This window comes from Aquarana catesbeiana, linkage group LG11 (genome assembly GCF_042186555.1).
Source record: "Aquarana catesbeiana isolate 2022-GZ linkage group LG11, ASM4218655v1, whole genome shotgun sequence".
Lineage (NCBI taxonomy): Eukaryota > Metazoa > Chordata > Amphibia > Anura > Ranidae > Aquarana > Aquarana catesbeiana.
Window position 1 is genome coordinate 204,076,956 of NC_133334.1, and position 24,378 is coordinate 204,101,333.

Below are 24,378 nucleotides of genomic sequence, written 5' to 3' on the forward strand. Positions count from 1 at the left end.
CTGACTGTTCACCATCTCCAGCGCTCGGGGGACTTGACATGACGCATTCGGTTGAGTGGCTTGGTTTTACCGGCCATCTCCCAGAGGCGCCTCCCTTGCCCCCATGGTCGGCTGGTGCATGACGTTGGGGGCTTATGTATGGCAGCACCTCCCGCTCAGGCCTCCCCTTGGCTTTGGGTTTCAGTTTGGTTTTCTCCAGTCACTTTCTCCCCCCTGGAACCACACACTTTACGGCATCCTTGCCTATCCAACCATGAGCAGGTATCCATTTTTCCTTTTCACCCCTTCACTATTTTTCCTTTTTCCCCCCTTTTTTCTTCTTAGGCCAAGTACTTGCCTTAGTTTTTTCTTCACTATTTTGACTTATCCCTCACTCTATTTTTCACAGGCCCCCCCCCCAATTTTGGGGATAACCGTCCCATCTGCACTCCCTCCTTTTTTCACCATCCATCACCAACACTTTCATCTGTGACCCACCAGGGGTCCGGCTTTGGGCCGGTATGTGTCGCCTGGATGGGCCCCCTCAGCTCCGGGGCATGGTATCCTCGTTTGGCCTGACCCGCGGGGCCGTGCTGCCATTGCGCAGATATTTATGTAAGGTGGTGGGTTAATTGTACATATGTTGGGGACATATTCTACATTTCTCCACCCCCCCTTTTTTCTTGAACCTTTTAAAATGTGGCTGTTTCTCATATCCCTAGGTAACCCTTGCGGTTTTTCTCCTGACAAGTGGCTAAAAGGTCCCGAAGCTCATAGAGCTTACAACTACTGATAGGTGTACCTAACCAACAATCATGTATGGACGTTCCATCTTTGTCTGTGTTTTTCCTTTGTAACCCTTCTTAATGGACACCTCTGTGTGTCACATACCCTATATTATTGTACGTTTTTAGCTATTTTACTTATGTATTTGCAAACAAGTCCATGTTGGAATGTTTATTTTGATGAATTACAAGGTATCTATATTGGCTATGTGCAATAATACCATGTAAATATGTGATCATTTTGAATATATTAAAACCAGTTTTTTGCTTAATTTTTTGTGTCTGCTCCCGTGTGCCTGATTTAAAGTCCCGCCCTTTGTTCTCTTTTTTTCTTTTTTCTTTATATATAATCAGATTGTATAGTGTATGATGAGCTTTACAGAACCCTATTCAAGATAAAAGTAGTGTTGTGGAAATTTTCATTAACAACTTACCCACTGGGCACTTAAACCCCCTTCCTAACCAGACCAATTTTCAGCTGTCAGTGCTCTCACATTTTGAATGACAATTACTCAGTCATGCAAAACTGTACCCATATGACATTTTCGTCTTTTTTTTCACACAAATAGAGCTTTCTTTTGGTGGCATTTGATCACCTCTGAGTTTTTTTATTTTCTGTGCTATAAATGAAAAAAAGACCGATAATTTTGCAAAAAAAAATTTTCTTCATTTCCATTAAAACATTTTGCAAATAAGTAATTTTTCTTCATAAATTTGGGCCAAAATTTATACTGCTACATATCTTTGGTAAAAATAACCCAAATTAGTGGATATTATTTAGTCTGTGTTAAAGTTAGAGAGTCTACAAGCTATGGTGCCAATCACTGAAAATTGATCACATCTGTTCACACCTGATGTTTCTTGAGACCCTAACAAGCCAGGAAAGTACAAATGCCCACAAAATGACCCCTTTTTGGAAAGTAGACATTCCAAGGTATTTAGTAAGAGGCATGGTTAGTTTTTTGAAGTTGTCATTTTTTCCCACAATTCTTTGCAAAATGAAGATTTTTTTTTTTTCACACCAAATTGTCATTATAACAGGTTATTTTTCTCACATGGCATGTACATTCCACAAATGACACCCCAAAATATATTTTGCTACTCCTCCTGAGTATGGCGATACCACATTTGAGACTTTTACACAGCCTGGCCACATACAGAGGCCCAAATTGAAGTAGCACATTCAGGCACTGATTGTACTGTAGTGACACTGATGGTACAGATGATCACTGTGGTGGCACTGGTGGACACCGGCAGATACAGGCGTCACTGATGTGGCACTGCAGTGGCGCACATGAGCACTGATGGGCAAAGGTGTGGCTCTGGTGGCACAGAGGTGGGCACAGGCGGCACTTATGTGGCACTGCAGTGGCGCAGATGAGCACTAATGGGCACAGGTGGCACTGGTGTGGTTCTGGTGGCACAGATATACATTAAAAAAACTCACAGTTGAGCACACGATAGCTCTCCTCTCACTCTGCATCGGTGTGAGGAGAAGAGTGTGATAAACTCCTTAAGACCCTGCATTGTTTACATTTGTGATCGCTCCATCATTGGACGGAACGATCACGTGGTAAAGGGCCGCTGTCATTGTTTTTTTCTCGCGCTATAAACAAAAAAAGAGCGACAATTTTGGGAAAAAAAGCATTATTTTTTACTTTTTGCTATAATAAATATCCCCCAAAAATATATAAAAAAAATGTTTTCCCTCAGTTTAGGCCGATATGTATTCTTCTACATATTTTTGGCAAAAAAAAAAAAAAAAAGATCGCAATAAGCGTATATTGATTGGTTTGCGCAAAAGTTATAGGGTCTACAAAATAGGGGATAGATTTATAGCATTTTTATTTTTTTTTACTAGTAATGGCGGCAATCTGCAATTTTTATTGTGCGACATTATGACGGACACATCGGACAATTTTGACACATTTTTGGGACCAATGGCATTAATACAGCGATCAGTGCTATAAAAATGCATTGATTACTGTAAAAATGTCACTGGCAGTGAAGGGGTTAACACTAGGGGGCGATCAAGGACTGTGTTCCCTGGGAGGCGATTCTAACTGAAGGGGGAGGGGACTGACTAGAGGAAGTGACGGATCGTGGTTCCTAGCTAATAGGAACACATGATCTGTTATTCCTCTAAGAACAGAACAGGGATTTGTGTGTTTACACACACAAACACACACTTCCCTGTTCGGTCCCTTGTCCTCGCTCGTGGCCGGCGGTCATCGCGACCGTCAGTCACGAGCATCGGCAACCCCGCTGTGCAGCGGGCGCACCTGCTATCCCGACCCCACGAACCAAGGTATAGCTACAATGGCTTGCGCAAGGGAGTCAACCTGCTGCAGAGCTGGTCGGGAAGCGGTTACCCACTTTGCCCCCTTCGTGACCAGGCCATTTTTTGCGATACGGCACTGCGTCGCTTTAACTGACAACTGCACGGTCGTGCGACGTTGTACCCAAACACAATTGATGTACTTTTCCCCCACAAATAGAGCTTTCTTTTGATGGTATTTGATCACCTCTGTGGTTTTTACTTTTTGTGCTATAAACAAAAAAAAGAGCGAAAATTTTGAAAACATTTTTTTGCTATAATAAATATCTTAAAACGAATTGCTTCATCAGTTTAGGCGGATATATATTCTTCTACATATTTTTGGTAAAAAAAAAAAAAAAATAATAAATTGCAATAAGCCTATATTAATTGGTTTGCACAAAAGTTATAGCGTAACTTAAGATAGCGGATATATGGCATTTTTAATTATTATTTCATTTTTTACTAGTAATGGCGGTGATCTGCGTTTTTATCGGGACTGAGACATTGTGGCGGACAAATCGGACACTTTTTTGGGACCATTGACATTTATACAGTGATCGGTGCTACAAATAGCCACTGATTACTGTATACATGTCACTGGCAGGGAAGGGGTTAACACTAGGGGGCGATCAAGGGGTTAACTGTGTTCCCTGTGTGTGTTCTAACTGTGGGGGGAATGTGGCTGACTAGAGGAGAGAGATTGTTGTTCCTACTTGGTAGGTACACACAATCTCTCTCCTCTCCCCTGACAGAACCAGGATTGTGTGTTTACACACACAGATCCCGGTTCTCACTCTGTCACGAGCGATCACGGGTGCCCAGCGGTCATCGCGCCCGCCAGGCACACGCATCAGCTCTGGGGACACGCTGCGGGCGCCTGCTACAGCGTTTTAAAGAGCTGACGTACAGCTAGCGTAGGGTAGCCAACCTGTCACAGTATACCTGTGGTAGCTGGTCGGGAAGAGGTTAAGGGATGTTGGCTTATGCCTCACCAAGAGACTGGCCACCTCATGGCAACTGCATCTACACTCCCAGCAAACAGACCCGCGTACATGGGAACAATAGTATAACCATATAAAGCCATGGCTCGCTGAGCCTCATGGAGCATGGTTCGCACCAATGGTAAAGGTGGGAAGATGCACACAGTCCTGATCAGAACAGTGTCCAGTGACAATCCCAGAGCAGGTGGTCGCGGGCCACATCAGGGGCTCCACGGGCCACTGGTTGGGTGCCCCTGTACTAGGATAAAATGTCAGATGCAAAGCTTAGAATGAGTATATCTTGGAGAGATGAACAGACAGATTCTTTTAATGGGGTGGTAAAGTCAGAATTTTTTTTTATCTTAATGCATTCTATGCATTAAGATAAAAAGCCTCCTGTGTGCAGCAGCCCCCCCTAATACTTACCTGAGCCCCATCTCTGTCCAGCAATGTCCACCAGTGTCCGTCCAGGATGCCTACTCCTGATTGGCTGAGACACAGCAGCAGCACCATTTGCTCCAAATGCAGTCAAAGTCAGGTAGTCAATCAGGAGAAAGAGGGGGGTGGGGCCGAACTGGGGCAGCACAGTCGTGTAGTGGATAGCACTTTCGCCTAGCAGCAAGAAGGGCCGCTGGTTCGAATACCAAACACGACACTACCTGCCTGGAGTTTGCATGTTCTCCCTGTGTCTGTGTGGGTTTCCTCCGGGTACTCCGGTTTCCTCCCACACTCCAAAGACATGCTGGTAGGCTAATTGGATCCTGTCTAAATTGTCCCTAGTATGTATGAATGTGAGTTAGGGACCTTAGATTGTAAGCTCCTTGAGGGTAGGGACTGATGTGAATGTACAATGTATATGTAAAGCACTGCGTAAATTGACGGCGCTATGTAAGTACCTAAAATAAAATTTTAAAAAACTGCAGCTCCGTGTATGAATGGACACACTGAGCTGCAGCTCGGCTTGGGTAACCTCATAGCAAGTTGCTTGCTGTGGGGGGCACTCAACAGGAGGGAAGGGCCAGGAGCACAGAAGAGGGACCCGAGAAGAGGAGGATTCAGGCTGCCCTGTGCAAATCCACTGCACAGAGCATGTAAGTATAAAAAAAATAATCTATTAAAATAATAAACAAGACTTTACAATCACTTCAAGCATAAAGACCAGCAAAAGCCGATTCATGTTGACCTAAAGGGTCTGGACATTCCTCAGTAGAAAGGTAGGACTGATTATCTGTAATTGCCATCTAGGATTCAAAAGTACTCAAAGATAGGATACTCCCCTTTATGTTTTTATTCATTTTCAAATGAAACAGCATACAAGTAAAAAAGCATACATTGAGATTCAACCAGTAGGCAAAGTTACAAAAAATAAAAATAAAAACTGGTATGACATATCTCAAACCGGCGAAATTCACATGTTGTGAACCTGTTAATATGTAGATAACTACGACTGATTAGCAGCAAAGCAAACAGAGCACAACAGAAAAATCAGACTATATATATCCAGTACACCAACATTCCAACCCCACTAAAACTGTGGGTAGGAGTGGCATCCAGAGTGAACGTGTAATATTCCATCACCCAGAAGAAAAAAGGCAGGAAATATGAAAATGGTAGAATTAGGTGAAGGGGAAAGAGAGAGGAAGGGAAAAACAAAGGGGGGGGGGGGGGGGGAGAGACAGGATAAGGCCGAATGGAAGAGCCGAGTACTATCTATTCACGAGAGGTCCCTGGAACAACCTTGTGGTGAAACTAATCAGCTATGAATGACTCAAAACTGGAAGAGTATCAAAAATGTGACCCAACAGTCCACATGAGAGAATGGGACACATTTTTGTCCCATACAATCATTCGTTCTAAATATTCAATCCTATCTAGTTCACAAGCCCAGTCAGTTAATGACAGGGTATCGGATCAACGCCAATGTCTGGCCATAACAGAGCAAGCCGCTGTGAGAAAATGACGAATTAGACTTTTTTGATTTGTTTATAGGAGCCTGGCACCATAGATGAAAGAGCAATGTGGAGTTCATTAGGGATTTTATCTCGCACTAGTATGTCGTAGAATTGGGGTATCTTGTCCCAGAATGGAGCGATTTTAGGGCAGGTACCCCAAATATGTGTCACAGTGCCAGGAGCCTGCAAACATCTTTAACATATCCCTGAGACAGAGGAATCAATTTTATATAAGACAACGATACCACCACAATAAAATTCGGTAATTATGTTCCTGAGCGTCGTATGATCTAGGCATGTAAAAGCACCAGTATCTTATCCCAATCCAAAATCTCAGGAACCCCATTCAACTCCTGTTTTCCATCTGCCCATATATCAGGGTGGATTTGGATAGGATTCCCTCAGCAGTATTGGATAAACTTGCAATAGTGAATGGTCTAGTGAACGTGGAGAGTAGCTTTTCAACGTCTGTACACGGTCTAGTCAGCTTATCCAGGCTAAAGTCTTTGTCAAGGAAATCTTTAATTTGGGTATATTCAAGCCAAACATTCGAGAGTCTGACAAGAAGAAAGCAGGCGAGGCATTGGAGTCATTTTTTTTTTTTTTTCAGAGATGGTGGATGCTCCCCTCTAAAAAGAAATCAAGTTCAAGGAGAGAATTCGAGGGTCAGTTCTTGCCTAGAAAGTTGGCAAAATTCCAAAATACAGGAAAGTCAGTTTAATCAGAGCTCCTTACTTTTAGCCTTAACAACTACTGTGATAAGATGGCCATGGTATTTATGGGGTTTTTTTTTTTTCTCTCTCCCTCTCTGGCTGCTATGGCTGGCCCAGGTTTGTTGTACAAATTACTTGGACTATTTTCAACAATGAACATGCTATTCCAAAAACAGTCTAGTATACGTTATCCTGATCTGTACTTATGATGGGCTCTGCGTAGCTAACACCACTACTGTCATCGCCATGTTGGATGGCATTTGTTTGTTATGTTTAACCACTTCGATACTGGGCATTTTCCCCTTCCTGCCCAAGCCAATTTTCAGCTTTCAGCGCTGTCGCTTTTTAAATGACAATTGCGCGGTCATGCTACGCTGTACCCAAACAAACTTTTTATAATTTTCTTCCCATAAATAGCGCTTTCTTTTGGTGGTATTCGATCACCTCTGCGGTTTTTATTTTTTGCTAAACAAATAAAAAAAGATTTGGGGGAAAAAAAAAAATTCTTTGTTTATTATAAAATTTTGTACGTTTTATAAGTTTTCACCTTCACTGATGGGCACCTATGAGGCTGCACTGCCAGGCACGGATGAGGTGGCACGGATGATGGGCACTGATAGTGGCACTGGTGGACACTGACATTGATAGATGGCACTGACTAGCATCATTGATTAGGAGGCACTGGCAGGTATTGCTGGTGGGCACTAATTGGCATGTGTGGGCACACAATGCCATTGGTGGCCATCCCTGGTAGGCCTGGTGGCATCCCTGGAGGTCCAGGGTGGGCATCCGAGGGGGAACTGCACTAACAATCAGCACAAGATGGCCATGGTAAGACGGCATGGCTACCAACTGTTAGGCAGCTTCTGCTGCTTTAGCCTGACCGGCCTCATTCACTGCATGAGTCTTCAGAAACTTTCACCCCCCCAGAGGCTGTGCCATGGCTCTGGACCTCAAGAGCACTCTGCACCTAACAATACACACAAGTCTGGAATACACCACAATGCAGAGCTCAGTGTCCAATGGTCCCACTCCAAGCTAGCCCCTCAATCTTCAGTCCTGCGGGGTACAGCCTTCATTGTTTTTGCCAAGAATAAGTACATTTATTAAGAACATTTATTAAGAAAAATTTTCTTTATTAAGAAAATGATTGCACTTACAAATCAGGCACTGTTCCTCAGTGAGGTGATAAAGCAGACGTGACCAATGTGACGTCACCCGCGTCCTCCGTTTATCCTCGTGGAAAATTGTTTGAGGTCTGCTTTATCACCTTAGCACTGAGGAACAGTGCCTGATTTGTAAGTGCAATCATTTTCTTAATAAATGTTTTTATATACCCAACGGACAGCACTATATTGTACCATTGTCATTCTATGTACGAATTTATCGGAGTCTATGGTCCGCACACAGAGGATCTCATGTTACTAGCACACACCTGTTTCCAGCGATCCTCCGATCCAGCGGACCAGTATACATACCCTTGTGAAGGGACTGCCTGTGTCACCTGACTGATATACTCAGGGGTCCACATTTTGAGGTGAGCGGTTAGGATTCACTGTTGGTGGTGGCCGTCACATGATCAACTTGTCAGTCATCCATAGGACCACTGTTTATGGACACTTAATGGTGCTTTTTATATCACAGACTCTTTTTTTATTATCATTTCTTGATTTATTTGTTCAGTTTGTTTATGAGCTGCACTGCTTTTATTATATTTACATATTGGGATTTAATATTTTGGCCCTCAGTGTTCAGCTGCTGTTTTATGGTAGATTTTTTTTTTACGCTGATTGATTTGTTTGCTTTAGAAAGCAGCTTTGTAGATGCTAGATCCAGCAGTGGTGTGGAATTCCAGAATGAAGTCACTAAGGAAACATTATCAGCAGAGTATCAACAAAGAAATAAAAAAGGCATGCTGGGTAGAGGAGGGGTTATAAAAGGGCTGGTTTTCAATAGGGGTGCAACGGATCGTCATCGATCCGTGATCCGATCCGCGGAGGTTGATCCGTACGGGACACCCGCGATCCGCGGAGTGCTCTGTGGCCTCAGCCATAGGAAAGGTCGCGGCTTCGGCCTAGCTCCAGAGCGGCGGCCATCTTGGTACACCCGGCGGCCGTTTAGCACGTGATCGCTCCGTCAAATGACTGAGCGATCACTTGTAACAAACCGGCGTCATGTCATGACGCCGGTTCCTCTCTCCCCTCCTGTGTACTGATATGTACAGTGGAGGGGAGAGATCGGATGGCAGCAGTGCCAATACTCTGCAATGCCCTGCCGATACTCTGCAATACCCTGCTGCAATGTCCTGCCAATAGTCTGCCAATAGTCTGCCAATAGTCTGCCAATACCCTGCCATTACCCTGCCAATAGGGAGATTGTGGATATTACAGTGGGGGAGATTTTTTTTTTTTGTTGATCCGAAAATAATCCGAACCGTGACTCCTGATCCGAGGAACGATCCGAACCATGAGTTTTTTGATCTGCTGCACCCCTAGTTTTCAATATTATTTGTTGGTCAGTGTCCCAATCTTCTGTAAGCAGCGGTATAACCTGATTTTAATAGAATACCTGAATTCCTGTGTCCCTTAGTGAGTGGACAATAGGGAAATTGATCAAGCCTGGGCAAGATTACATATTAGGAACAAGTTTACATCTTCAGGTTTAAAAATTGATACATTGTTACATGTTTTTTCCTAGGAAAACAGGCTTTGTTTTTTTTAAATGCAGCTTAAAAGCCCTGTAAAAAAAAAAAAAAAAAAAAAAAAAAACTACAGGAAAAAGTTAACATTATTTTTTTTACTATAAAGGCACTAATCTTATTGAGCATTTTTTTTATTAATATATACAGCCAAATACTAACTTTCTTAGGTTTCGGATAATTTAGAAAAAGGTTAGTACCCCTGTATGGGTTTAGTGCTGTCTGTGTTCCCACTAGTTAAGACCCCCCTTCTATATTTGTTCTGAAAATTTTTGTCACCAATGGACCATACACACGATCCAAACATGGTAAGAAAAAAAAATGTGATTTTAGCACTCACCGTAAAATCCATTGAGTTCATCGACGGACACAGCGCCTCCTTAATCCGGACCATTGGCGTTACATTTGCCTCTGCAGGAGTAGGACTAGGCAGAACAAAAAACACCTGGCTACGCCCATGGGCTGTCCTCAGTCAGTATATAACCCCCTACCTGTTCTAGGTATTCAGTTTAGCAGCAAGCTGTAATAGAAGTATCAAAAACTCCATAGAGGAGTGGGTGCTGTGTTCGTCGAACTCAGAGAAATGGATTTTACGGTGAGTGCAAAAATCCCATTTTCTCTTTCGTTCATCAACAGACACAGCGTCTCCTTAATCTTGACCATTGGGATGTCCAAAAGCAGTGCCAAAGAAAAATGAGGGGTGGGCAAAATAATCCAGCGCTAACCACAAGAGCCCCATCTGAAATAAAAAATGTTTAAAGAAAAAACACCCCTCAAGAGGGAACCCCCCTCTTAAACAGCAGCCTGCAAAACCTTGCGCCCAAAAGAAGCATTCACAGATGCCAAAATATCTACTTTATAGAATTTAGTGAAGGTATGCACTGACAATCAAGTGGCTGCCTTGATATGAACCTATGAACCTGTGATATTGACACTTGATGACGGAAGGCCCAAGAAGTACTAAGCGCCCAAGTAGAATGCGCCGTTGAATCGCACGAACAGCATCCAAGGTATGCAAAGCAAATTCCTTGGGATGAGCCGACTTGGGACACAAGGACGGCAACACAATGGGGGTTATTTACTAAAGGCAAATCCACTTTGCACTACAAGTGCACTTGAAAGTGCAGTCGCTGTAGATCTGAGGGGGATATGCAAGGAAAATAAAAAACAGCATTTTATCTTGCACATGATTGGATGATAAAATCAGCAGAGCTTCCCCTCATTTCAGAGCTTCCCCTCAGATCTACAGCAATCTACAGCGACTGCACTTCCAAGCGCAATTTCAGTGCACTTGTAGTGCAAAGTGGATTTGCCTTTAGTATGTCAACCCCAATGTCCTCATTCAAACGGAAGTCAGACAACCTTGGGCAGAAATGACGGACAGGGATGAAGAACCACTTTATCCCTATGAAGTACTAAATAGGGACGACGACAGGATAATCCCGCCAACTCTGAAACCCTGCGGGCCGAGGTAATATCCACCAGGAATGCCACCTTCTGGGACACCGTAAGTAAGGGAATCTCCCGAATATTCTCGAATGGAGGTTTCTGGAGAACCGATAGCACTAAGTTTAAATCCCAAGACGGCAAAAGAGATCGTACAGGCGGAGCCACATCCCCGACTCCTTGAATGAAGGTACAAACTAAAGAGTGAGTGGCTAGGGGTCGCTGAAAGAAGACTGCTAAGGCAGACACCTGGCCCTTGATGGTGCTAAAAGCCAACTTCTGCTCAACGCCCTGTTGAAGAAAAGCTAAGATCCGAGCCACAGAAAAGGATTGAGGATGAACGCCAATCGACTCACACCAAGAAATGTACGCTTTCAACGTACGATGGTATATCTTACAAGGGGTCGACTTCCTCGCCTTCACCGTAGTAGGGATCACTGATCCCGACAGACCTCTATCTCTCAGTACCTGGCTTTCAATAGCTAGGTCATTAAAACCAGTTACTGTAAAGCAGGATAGATGCTCAGCCCTTGGTACAACTGGTCCTCTTTTAGAGGTAGCTTCCAATGGACATTTACGGTCACCAGAAGACTTTCGCCCTCGGTTCTTCACAGGCATCATGGAAGAGGAAGGCGTTGGCCACGCAGTGGCACTAGGACGACTGCGGCATCTACCAGAGGAACTCGTAAGATTGCCATGAGCCTCAGTTACTTCCCAGTTGAACTAAACCCGTTGAAGGGGCCGACATTTGAGAAGAACTACTAACCTGGTCAGCATTCACTCCAGAGTCAGACCCAGGTAGCCCAATTGGGGACCTTGGGTAGTTCGGACGTCACCCGAACCTTTACAGGAATTATACCCACACAAGGAGACACAGGAGCCCCGAAGTGGACAAATTCTGTCCCCCTTCTTTTGTACCCCCAAAAGTTTCAATTCATGGACCCCCTTCACGCTCACGAAGGAGGTCCATGAACCTGGAAACCAGCGAAGATGTCCCCCACCCCAGCAATGGGTGAGGGCAGACCTTCATGCTGAAGGAGTCTTGTCAGTGGATCCGGAGAAGCCTGCTCTAGGCTTACCAGACCGAGATTGCTTGCGACTTTAGGATGGGAGGAGGGATCCTGCAGGCAGGTCCGACCATCCCTGGGGGGTACCTGCGTCCACAACAAACTGCACAAAGAGGGAAAGGGGGGACTGTACTTACCGATCCATGGTGCGGTTGACCCTCCAGACAGAACTCCTCGCCACCGAAGTAGGGGGCTGTCAGCCAAGGGACCGATGCAACTCGGACCAGAGCCCATTCGTATGCTACTCTGAGATGTTTAACTCGCGGGCCAGCCTCCCTCCATTGAGGCTATGTCGCGGCCAACCTAGCGCGTAGCTGCAGTCTGCACATGCTCGCTGGCTGGACTGGGGAGACCACAGGATCTAAATTATCCAGCCCAGCAGTTGATTGCAGATCTTCCAGGAGAAAATGCATGGAAGGAAGAAAGACAAAGTAAAAATTGCTGGGACCAAAAGAACCCAGCAAGGAACTAGGTCCTTACTCCTGAATGGACAGAAATAAACTGAATAACTAGAGCAGGGAGGAGTTATATACTGACTGAGGACAGCCCATGGGCGTAGCCAGGCATTTTTTGTTCTGCCTAGTCCTACTCCTGCAGAGGCGATATAACCCCAATGGTCAAGATTAAGGAGGTGCTGTGTCCGTCGATGAACGAAAGAGAAATACCGCTTTCGAAACGATCATATGATGATCTGATCACCAGTACACAGCTTTCGAGAGCCGATCACGACAGTGCATCCGATATTATCCAATGAGACAAGCACAAAAATTTTTCTTGTGCGATACCGTAACGTACAATTTTCAATTTCTCAGTGCAGTTGTCGTTCAAAAATTCAATACAAATATACTAAATTACTTCACTTCTGAATTTTTATTCTGTCGTACAAGAAGTTGTAATTTTTCGTTTTTGATATGGGACTAGCAACCAAAAAAAAAAACGTTCTGTCGTACGATTTTCGAATGGAGTTCACAGGCATAAGATACTAATTTAAAATTTTACAGGATGTCAACAGTAGAGGTGAAGGGGAGATACTAATGAGGATACCTGTTCAGGTGATAACTGTTTAAAGCGCTATTAAACTATGCATTCTTTTTTAGTATTCCTATTAAAACAAGTCCTCCAGTGGTTTAGGCAATAACCTTATAGTATGCGCCACATATTAGCACATTATGACAAACAAAGCCCTCCAAGCTGGTCACCACTCCAGCTAGTCAAAGGCTCTTTCATCTTTGCACAGTCTTCCTTCGAGGGCTTGTTCTATCTGGCCACTTGAAGGCATGGGCCGCGTTGTCACTCCTATGCATTGGCACGGGGCTCACATTATCAAGGCACAGAGTGCTGCTGTAATTCAGCCTTTTTTAACCAGGATGCCTTGACAAAAATGCCTAAAAATAACCCAAAAGTTGAATGCAAACCGGCGACTGGATCAAGCCTGCCTTTTAGTTACACAAAGCCAAAAGGTTTTCACTGTGCACCATCACAACCTTCTAGCCACCAATGTCCTAACAACCAATGTCATCATTGGTTGAGGAGTAGAATTTGGGCCCCTGCAAAGCATACTTGTTTGCCCCTCTCCATTAGCTTTGGGGTCACATTGAGGTGGAGGGAGGGAAACTGGGGGGAGAGGATAAATGCTAGAATAAGAATACTAGTCAGTACAAGTGTGTAAAAGTGTATTTGCTATGGATAAGAATAAATTACCTCTAACATTGGGTGTTCTACAATGTACGTGTGTGGACGGTGCTGCATTATGTAAAACTATTAGTTTTGATTTTTACATTTTAGAATGGGCTGCCTTGAAATTGTGCAGAATTTTAAAGGGTGCCTTGACTGAAAAAAGGTTGAGAAACACTAATGCAAATGCAAGCTAAGCTCTACATGCTTGGGTCAGTGTACATTACAGCTGACAGGCAGAGGGGAAGCATTTATAGCAGAAAAGACATATAAGGTCTATTCTATCATAAAAACCAAATCAGCAATTTTTAAAAAGTGAGACATTAATACCACTTAAGGAGGGGAAGTCCCCTCCCTTAAAGTGGAGCTCTACCCAAAAGTTCTGCTTGTTTGTACCCTCCACTGCCACATTTGGCATTTTTTGGGGGGGAGGAGGTGCCTGGTTTTGGACAGGTACCCACTCCGACTTCCAGGTAAGCTCGCCACTGCGATCTACATGTTCGGCCACTCCTCCTGCCCCCACAGCCTTCTGGGACACACACAGGTTCCAGAACACTGCAGGACCATTCACAAAGCGCAGAGCGACTCACGCAAACACAGTAGGAGACAGGCTGGGAAGCCGGAAAGCCTCACTGCCGGTTTCCCTTAGTGAAGATGTCGGGGCCTGCACCTGAAGCCGATTGAAGAATCGGCTCAGGTGCTGAGATTGCTTGATCCACAGGTAAGTATCCTTATATTAAAAAAGTCAGCAGCTGCAGTATTTGTAGCTGCTGATTTAATTTTTTTGGGAGAGACTGGAGCTCCCTTTTAAAGTGTTACTAAACCCACAACAGTAAAATCAGTCTGTATATGCAGTAAAGCATGCTTGTTATACCCACTGTGGAACCTAAGGGGTAAATACTCTGCATTGTGTGAAAAGGCTGTTTGATCCTGGCTTCTCTGATCCTCCCCTTCTTCCACTGTCCCTTGATAATTTCCTGATAACACGGTTTATGGAGTCAGGCTAGACGAGCTCAGTTTGGTGTGTATTGCTAAAGAGGTTTTTGTTTGCTTGGGAGAGTGCATGTGATTCAGCACAGGGCCAATCAGCACTGTCCAGACAGAGGGCCAGGGGTCTTGCAATCTCATATGATAGTCAGAAAACTCATCCTACAGGCTTTATCCAGTGCTTGGCTAAATACTGATTTAAGTCACACGACTGCTATATACTGCTGATGAGAAAAAGTATTTAGCAGTTTATATTAACTAAAATAATTTTAAGTATGTCTTCAGGACAGGAAATGATAGGGGGGTTCCTAAGGGGACACGGAGATCAATATATAACTCTTAAAGAGGATGTAAACCCACTCTCATCCTTTCCAAGCTACTGCCATAGTGGTTATCTAGAAGGATATACATGCCTCCTGTATATATCATTACCTGTCAAATGTCTCCCCTCTATCCTTATGAGACCCTAAAAGGGGGAAGAACTGACTATTTCTCTGTGTCAGTTTTTATCTCACTGAAAAAAGATAAGATGATTGCTTAGGGCTCAATTAACTCTTTGTGGCAAGACTGTGCACAGATGACATGAAATCCTATACAGTACAAGGTGCGAGCCCTATTAAAAAAAATGTTTTTCGGGTTTACATCTACTTTAAGGGTTTGAACCATTTCCAACTCGCTTCAAAAAGATTTTTGAAAAAAGCTTGGCTACACAAACACCAAGGTTCCACAAACATTAAATCTGCCAGTGGCTCTTGCAGGTAGCAGAAAAAGGCAAGAGTACCTAGGATCCACCTTAAGTGCTATAGAAAGAGGCAAGTGCACTTTATATGAGCATATACTTAGTTCATTTTTCATTTCAGAGGTTGTCTGGGCATTTTATCAGTACATAAATAATTTAAACCTACCCCAGAATGTCCTTTCACAACTATAAATCCCTCCTTGATATCACTGATGTCTGCAGGCCATGAGGTATGGTTTGCTTGTACAATCTCCAGGTCCCATACCTCTGCCTAAAAAATGAGAGAGAGAGAGAGAGAGAGAGAGAGAGAGAGAGAGAGAGAGAGAGAGAGAGAGAGAGAGAGAGAGAGAGAGAGAGAGAGAGAGAGAGAGAGAGAGAGAGAGAGAGAGAGAGAATTATTATTATAGATCTGTCATTAACAGAACATTGTCATGTGCAAATAGCAAACCTGATACAACCTTCCTAAATAAACTAAAGCTATGGAGTGCAATATGTGATCCTTCCAACACTTGAAAACTAACTAGTAGTATAAATGAACAGCACAGAATTAATAAAAAAGCAGACAATTTTTACTATGTGACAACACCATTGTCAGATTTTTTTAAACATTTTTTAACCATAAAATAATTTTATTCAGAATTTTGTTGGAGTGCTTTAAAAATCTTCAATCTGTGCTGCCCTTAGGATGTTTAGACACTTGCGAACAAAGAATAAAAAGAAAGTTTGCTCTACTGGCTTAATGCTAGGCTCACATTCAAGCCGTTCAGCATGCCACCTTTGCTTGGGCACAACAGGGAAAAGGTCCCTGCAGCTTTTTTTCACAAACATGGCCACCTTTTATAATAAGTGGGGGTGCCATCAAGAGTTAATGGCACTCCAGCATGATTTCTTAATGCAGCATGTTTTTTATGTGGCTGCACGTGTACTTTACTAGCCTTACCCTTGTACATGCTTGATCAGTTTTACGTGTTAGTTCAACAAAAGTAACAAATGGGAACATTCCTATCAGAAACTTGGCAGAGGGGAGGGGAGTCCATCTAGTTCAATTAATGAAAAATAATAAATAAATCGAATTAAAAAAAAAAAAAAAACAACACACCCACAAATAGAAAACCTCCATATACACAAACCTATACATACTATATTAATCCAAAGGAAGGCGAAAAACACAATAAAGCTAAAGCATAATCTAATTCACTCCAGTAGGGTGAAAAAAAAATCCTTCTTGGTCCCACGAGAAGTAATCAATATTTCCTGGATCAACTACCCCTGGTATTTTTCCTATGACTTACTGGAGAAAATAATTTTACATTAAGAAAAAAATCCTACTTAAGCGTTCATTGGAAGGCACAATGCATGTCATGGTCTCCTACCTGTGCGATACACAAAAGCAGTTCCCAAAGGAGAGAAAGGGAAGGACACCAAAGAACACAGTGAGCAAGCCCTTGAAACCCAATAAAACATAAGCAACATACAGAAGGCAAAAAAATATTTGTACTCTCATCCTAAACCCAAGCTACTGTTTAAACATCATAATGTTAATAAAAAGACTTTATACGCAACATACAGTACTACCCAAAATACATGTTAAAAATAATTCATACCATGATAATATACACAAAAAAGGAGTGCGTTAAAATACATCAATGCATGACTAAATAAATAAAAATGATGATTTCAAAAAAAAAAAATCATTAAAAAGGAGCATCAATCAAATCACTGCCGCAATAGTCCAAACAAGTCATGCTGTGAAAAATTATGCAGAATCTATCCAACTATATATAATAAAAACAATTATACGTCCATAAACTATGCAGCGTTTAAAGAGTAACTTCACTTTTGTTGAGAAAAAGAAAATATTCCCCTGCGTGACCTATGTTCATTGCAGAGGGATCTTAAACTTTGTTGTAGATTCCTACCTTTTGTTATTCTGTAGAAATAGCTGTTTGTTTCTCTGTGGTTTATGCGCAAAGTAAATAGGAAAGATTGTATGATAATCAGTCAGCTCCTGCACTTGCAGGGTTCTAATGAGGAATGTAATAAGGTCTGCATCCATTTAGATGTAATTTCCCTTTGGCAGGAACTCTCCAAAATTTTCATTTTTGTTACAGGGGATGCCCAAACTCTGACTAGACTTGTATGTTAGTGATGACATCCGGAAAAATCAGTAAGCCAATCATACAAACAGGAAATTACATTTCTTGGGGGTGTGTGCAGAACGCCTCCAGGTTGCCATATTGTATTGAAATTCAGAAAATAACAGAGCTGCAGATTAAAAAGAAAAGGGAATCTTTTGATAACATTCAAGTACAATACGACTTGTGTAGCCATTGTATGTACTATGTTTTTTTTTTTTTGTTTTTTTTTGCAATAGTGGAGTTACCGTTTAAACATCTTCCACTATATCACTCCAGCTGGTGGTCATAGCCACTATAACAGTGGTCTCCAAAGTGCAGTCCAGGGGCCGGATTGTGGCCCTTTGCTTGTTTTTTGCTGGCCCTTGGGACATTATTAGTGCCCCCCGTAGCAATAGTGGGGCATAGTTCCTGCCAATGACATCAATGATGGGGCACTATTCCTCCCACTGACAGCAATGACTGAGCACTATTCCTCCCACTGACACCAATAATGGGATACTATTCATCCCATTAATGGCAATGATGTACCACTATTTCTTCCATTGATATCAGCGATGGAGCACTATTCCTTCCATTGATATCAGCAATGGGTCACTATTCTTCCCACTGACACCAATGATGGGGCACTAGTCCTCCCACCGACACAAACGATGGGGCTCCATTCCCTGTTGATACCAACGATGGGGCAATGTTTACTCCCACTGACACCAGGACATTTTCTACTCCCACTAACCACACTCTGGCCCCCCTAAAGTATGAAGGACAGCAATCTGGCCCTTTGTTTAGACCGCTTGGCGACCCCTGCACTGTAACAACCACATTTGTTTCTCTATAACGTGCCCCCATCCTTACTTCCCCTCCCAGTGGAAATAACAGCGTTAAACCACAAAATTAACATACACACAAATGTTAATAAATACAATCTAATGTCCAAAAAAATATTCAAAACAAGCACTACAGACTCCCAACGCAAGAAAGGCACAGAGCAGATTAAGTAGGTGGCGATAAAAAAAAAACCTAAATCACTATCAATTTTCATATCATCCACATTCTTTGAAATCATTGTACATATTAGAGTCCCTCCAATGTCGATAATTTCCGTCTATCACATAAAATTTCATAATTTTATGACTTTTATGAGCTTCCTAGAAATCACAGGATATACTATGTTTTTCAAATCTTTTTTTTAATATCATTCAGGTCTTTTCCTTAACCTCCTTATGGATTGACCAATGTATTGGAGTCCACAAGAGCATTCCAATACCTAGGTAACCTATGTTGCATCACAAGAGATACATTTGTTGTTTTCATAGGTCCTACCAGTGTTTGTCACCACAAACAAGTAAAAAAAAACAAAAAAAAAAAAAAACACTTTTCCTCACAAAAGAATGCAGCCTACCTACAACATTTTTAACCAATTTAGTCCTCAAAGGAGGGGCCCTCCTATAAAAGATATTTAAGTATAAATAAAGGCAAACTTCTCTTTAGTTTAGGAAAGGGTGGAGAGGGATTAGAACGCTCATCAGTTTTTATTGCAGTCTGCAAGCTTGCAAAACATATTTGGTTTTATGATTAGTCATAATAAATAGAGTATGTGTGAATGACCTTGATCAATTGATTTGACATGATTCTTCATCTAAAGCTGAGCATTGCTGGATTTTTCTGGTGTAGCCAATTTGAGTATGACATTTAAGGTATCTTGGTATAGAATGTCATGACAAGACAAAAATAGACATGTGTACACATAGCTAAAGGAATATACATTGTGGATTATATCCTGTTAAATTAGTTTGTAATCTCAGTCATATTAATAAGTATTAGTATATAGTTACTTAATGTAGTTAAAGTTTGGTAATATGTGTTCATATTATGTAGATGTTTGGTTATATGACATTACATGATCAGCACATTACTTCAAGTATGGAGTGTTACATGTGGGCTTGTCACCTCTAGGCTGGGAAGCCTGAAATTAAAAAAAAAAAAAAAAAAAAAAAACACGATCCTGGCTTCGATCATAACGGTGAGTCGGTAGAAGCGCGGGAGGGGGGGACATCCCCTCTCGCATCCCGTAAGAACGATCAAGCAGTGGAACAGCCGCTATGATCATTTTTATGGTGTAGGGAATCGCCGGCTGAAAAAGCTGATATCTGAATGATGCCTGTAGCTGCAGGCATCATTCAGATATCCCCGCACAAAGTCAAGGACGTTGTATGACGGCCGGCGGGCGGGAAGTGGTTAAAACGCATTTTTTTTTTTTTTTTTTAACACAAAGTTGTCCATTTATACAATATTTCTACCACATAACATGTACATACCAAAAATGACACCCCAAAATAGATTCTCCTACTTCTCCTGAGTACGACGATACCACATGTGTGAGACTTCCACAGCCTGGCCACATACAGAGGCCGAGTACAGCCGAGCATGACTCAGCATGGCAGGGTATGGCGGGATATTGCGGAGTATGGCGGGGTATGGCGGAGTATGGCGGAGTATGGCGGAGTATTCCAGGGTAATGTGGGGCTTTGCAGAGTATTGCACAGCATTGCAGAGTAGTAGGGATGGCTGAGCATGGATGGATGGATGGCTGGATGTCACTATGCAGCGCTGTGGGCACTACACATCCAGCCCACAGCGCTGCAGCCATCCATCCATCCCCCTCTCCGCTCACAGTGTACCGATCGGTACACAGGAGGGGAGGAGAGGAACCGGCGTCATCAGACGATGCCGGTCTGTTTACATGTGATCGCGCCATCATTTGACGGCACGATCACATGGTAAACAACCGCGATCAGCGGCCATTTACCGGGATCCATGATGCGCCGGGTCCGGATGTGTTCGGGTGCGCGCCCCAGGGGGTGCGCGAGAGGGGAATTCTGGGAGGACGTCATAGTACGCCCTCCCAGAGTTAAGCAACCGCCCTGCAGCCGTCATTCGGCTATGGGCCGGTTGTTAAGTGGTTAAAGCTGCCTCCTGGGGTTTAGCTTTTAAATTGATTGAAAGGGCTAAAGTTAAACTGTCTCTCCCTAAGCTGTCAGCCCGCTGCATGTGCAAATGCAAAACTATGTTCTGTATCTGTGGCTGTCTACATACCACAGTACTATACCGCACTGTGTTCCGGGTATGGGCGGTGACTTCCATAAACACAGACTAGTCTACATTGCTTGCTGTGATTGGCTGAGCACCGCTGCGGTAGACTAGTCCGTGTTCCACTTCCAGGATGTCTCCGCCCATACCCGGGGACGGAACACAGTGCGGTCTACTGTATGACTAGTATGTATCTAACCCGCAGCTACATACATACATACACTTTTATATTGCACATCCAGCCACTGACACCTTAGGGAGAGAACTTGGGGAAAAAAACTACTAGTTCTCATTTAAGTTGAAAGAAAATAATAAAATAAAAATATTATAGCATAGCAGATAGCACTGTACTATGTTATATTTACAGAAATTGAAACAGAATAACGGCCTTCTGCCATATTTCTGTTATGGTTAGTTGAGAGAGTTGTTCTTTAAAGTACTACTTACATGTATAGTTTGTTCTGTTGTTGGGCCAAACTATATCATTGTCTCTCCCTAAGCTGTCAGCCCGCTGCATGTGCAAAACTGTATATTCTGTATCTGAGGCAGTCTACATACTACAGTACCATACTGTGTTCCGGGTATGGGCGGTGACTTCCATAAACACAGACTAGTCTACATTGCTTGCTGTGGTTGGCTGAACACCACTGCTGTAGACTAGTCTGTGTTCCACTTCCAGGATGTCTCCGCCCATACCCGGGGCCGGAACACAGTGCGGTCTACTGTATGACTATGTATGTAACCCGCAGCTACATAAATACACTTATCGCACATCCAGCCGCTGAAACCTTAGGGAGAGAGAACTGAATTACTAGTTCTGATGTAAGTTGGAAATTAATAAAATATAAAAAAGTCAGTCTTTGGCATTTTTATATTATATTAATATTAACTAATTATTATTATTATTAATATTATATATTACTATTTATTTTATTTTTTTATGCCTGTTTTATTTGGTATGGTGGTGTAATGTGCACTGACTGCAGTCTTATTTTATTTTATTTGTATCTTCTGTGTCCACTGTCCAATTTTATGTGGGTTACTTTTTATTAAAGTACTTTTGGACATTACTGGATTGCAGTATTCTTTTCTTCATAAAATAAATGATTAAGTTGAAAAAAAAAATAATATAACAAATACGAATGTAACACAATTTTGTATATCCAATAATTTTTTTGGGTAATAGATAAAAAAAAAAAAAGACTATTTCGGTTTCGGTGCTGTTTCGGTATCGGTTTTCGGGATCAAGGAAGATTTATTTTCGGTATCAGTTTCGGCCACAAAAAACCCATTCGGTGCATCCCTAGTCGGAAGCAGTATGACATGGTCACAATTCCAGAATTTCAACTGAGGGAGGAATAATCCTATCTTGCCAGGTTTCAAGAATCAGAAAATACAGATACTCCAGATGCAGAGAAGGCAAGAGACGGCATCTTACCGTTTAGAAGCCCCTTAAAGTCCTCCATTAAATTTAGGTAGAGATTGGTCTCCTGCAACTAAAAACATTATGGCTGAAGCAAGAGAATGATGCATTATACCCTCATGTTATACTCTTGGAGCATAACAGTCAGAACCGCTGCTTAAACTATTAGCAGGGCTGATACTACACCAAATGTGAGGACCACAAAAATTGATAATGCCGCCGCCACCACACTGCAAAAAGCATTGATAATAGCAGAAGACTGGCACTTGGAGACAGCCATTCTTTATATTAATGGATGCCAGGACACACCCCTGATATTGACGACGTTACTCTAAAGCAAATCAAACCCATGCAAAAATGCAGAACTAAGAAGAACCAATGGCAGAGTCACTTAACGGCCAGTCACAAATCCACCAACCTCTGGGGAGTCAAGCAAACGTTGAAAGTGGGGAAACTTTCTGGGGTTGCAGACAAATGGCGAATAAAATAGTAAATAAATCCCAAATGTTGCATAACCCCTCAACTCACATGCCTAAGTAAAAAAGTAATATTACCACACTTTTGGGATGAGAGTCCTTCAAAAGAAGATCATCCAAAAAACCTATGTCTTAGGATGCCTTGAGTTCTGAGAATGGAAAAAGAGGTGCTAGAACCTTTGTGAATATTCCAAGAGCAAAAGGACAGACCAAAAAGGTAGTGCAGCAAACTGGACATTACCATCTGCTACTTCAAAAGGCAGAAAGCACTGATAAAAAGGTGGGTAAATAGGGATATGTAGAAAGGCAAATTTGATGTATACAGATAGAAGATATGCCCCTAGTCTCAGAAAGGCAAGAACTGATCTTGCAGCTGCAACGCTGGTACCATGAAAAGGGTTTACTAGAACCCCCTGCACCGGGCTTGTGGGGGTACTGGCACAATTACGGCACATGACAAGAGACGGGCCAGGGCATTCTGCAAATCTGTCCTTGGGCAGTTTCTGGTGGATTTGAGGGAAGTGGGGGGATTTTAAATCTATTTCGTGCCTCCTTAAAATGACCGATTGGGAACCACTGGGATCTGTGAGACAGAGGCAAACTAAGGACTGATAGGACTGACTGACTGTTAGGACTGAGGGCACTCCATTGAAAAAAGGGCTTTGTGTTCCAAATCTTGCACCAAAAGAAAGAGCAGGACTTAAGTTTTGAAGTAGAAGTCAGAGTAGAGCGATTAGTTGCTCTGCATTTTGAGGAGGTAGTAGCTCCTGAGGAAGGCATTGGAATACTCCATTGTGGAAGTAAAACCGTCCGTCCTGTGATATTTTATGACTTGTTGATGTGCCTCCCCAAAAAGATGGCCACCTTCAAAAGGCATGCCATGTAAAGGCACTTTTTATAGGCAGCTGTCCAGGTTTTGTGCTACAAGATTCTGCACATGTAAAACTTCAGAGGCTTTTGCACAGAGCAGCAGTGAGCTTATCCACATTAGCAAGCATCTTACGTGCAGCTACCACTTCACTTTAGGGCCATTCTGGAAATCTGTCTCATCACATTTTAGGGCATCCATACAAAAAAGAAGATAAATGCTGTAATTGCTCAATTGATGCATGGTCCTGGAAATACAGGAAAATAGGATTTTTATAACAGCTTACCTGTAAAATCTTTTTCTTTGAAGTACTTCACAGGACACAGAGCCACAGTAGTTACTATGTGGGTTATAGGCCACCTTCAGGTGATGGACACTGGCACACCCTAAGACAAGAAGTCCACTTCATATATAACCCCTCCCACTACTGTATCTCAGTTTTTGTAGAAAAGCAATACACATGTATACCAGAAAGAAGGGAGAGATCTCTTGATGTACTTCAAAGAAAAGGATTTTACAGGTAAGCCCTTTTAAAAATCCTATTTTCTTATCGTACATCACGGGACACAGAGCCATAGTAGGTACTCTGTGGGATGTCCCATAGCAATGCCAACTGAAGGGAGGTTGACAACAAAATTAGGGCACCATGAGATCAGGGGACTTATACTGCTGCCTGCAGCACACTGCGCCCAAAGGCGATATCCTCATGACCTTTTACATCTACTTGATAGAATCTGGTAAAAATGTATGGACTAAAGACGAAGTTGCGGCCTTGCAGATTTGAGCCATGGAGGCCATGATGAGGATGCAATACAACCTTATCCTTGTGAATAATTAAATATGGCTCTTTACAAGAAAGAGCAGATATGGCTGCCAGAAAAACTAGTTTCCTTGTCAAAAGGACCAAGGGAATATGTCATATTGGCTCAAAAGGCTGTTTTTGTAATGCCGACAGGACTAAATTCAAGTCCCAAGGGTTCAGGGGTGACCTAACCGGAGGATTAAGCCGCGTTACCCCCTGAATAAATCTACGAACCAAAGAGTGT

At 42.7% G+C, this 24,378-nt stretch overlaps 1 protein-coding gene across 2 annotated transcripts in view; it reads right to left on the reverse strand.

Moving 5' to 3' along the window:
• The window catches only part of EDC4 (enhancer of mRNA decapping 4), a 470,500-nt gene that overhangs the window by 281,921 nt on the left and 164,201 nt on the right, over positions 1–24,378 (reverse strand). For both annotated transcript variants that reach the window (XM_073605174.1, XM_073605175.1), the window contains exon 7: positions 15,507–15,611. In XM_073605174.1, the coding sequence (XP_073461275.1) occupies positions 15,507–15,611 (105 nt within the window). The remainder of the gene's footprint in view (positions 1–15,506; positions 15,612–24,378) is intronic.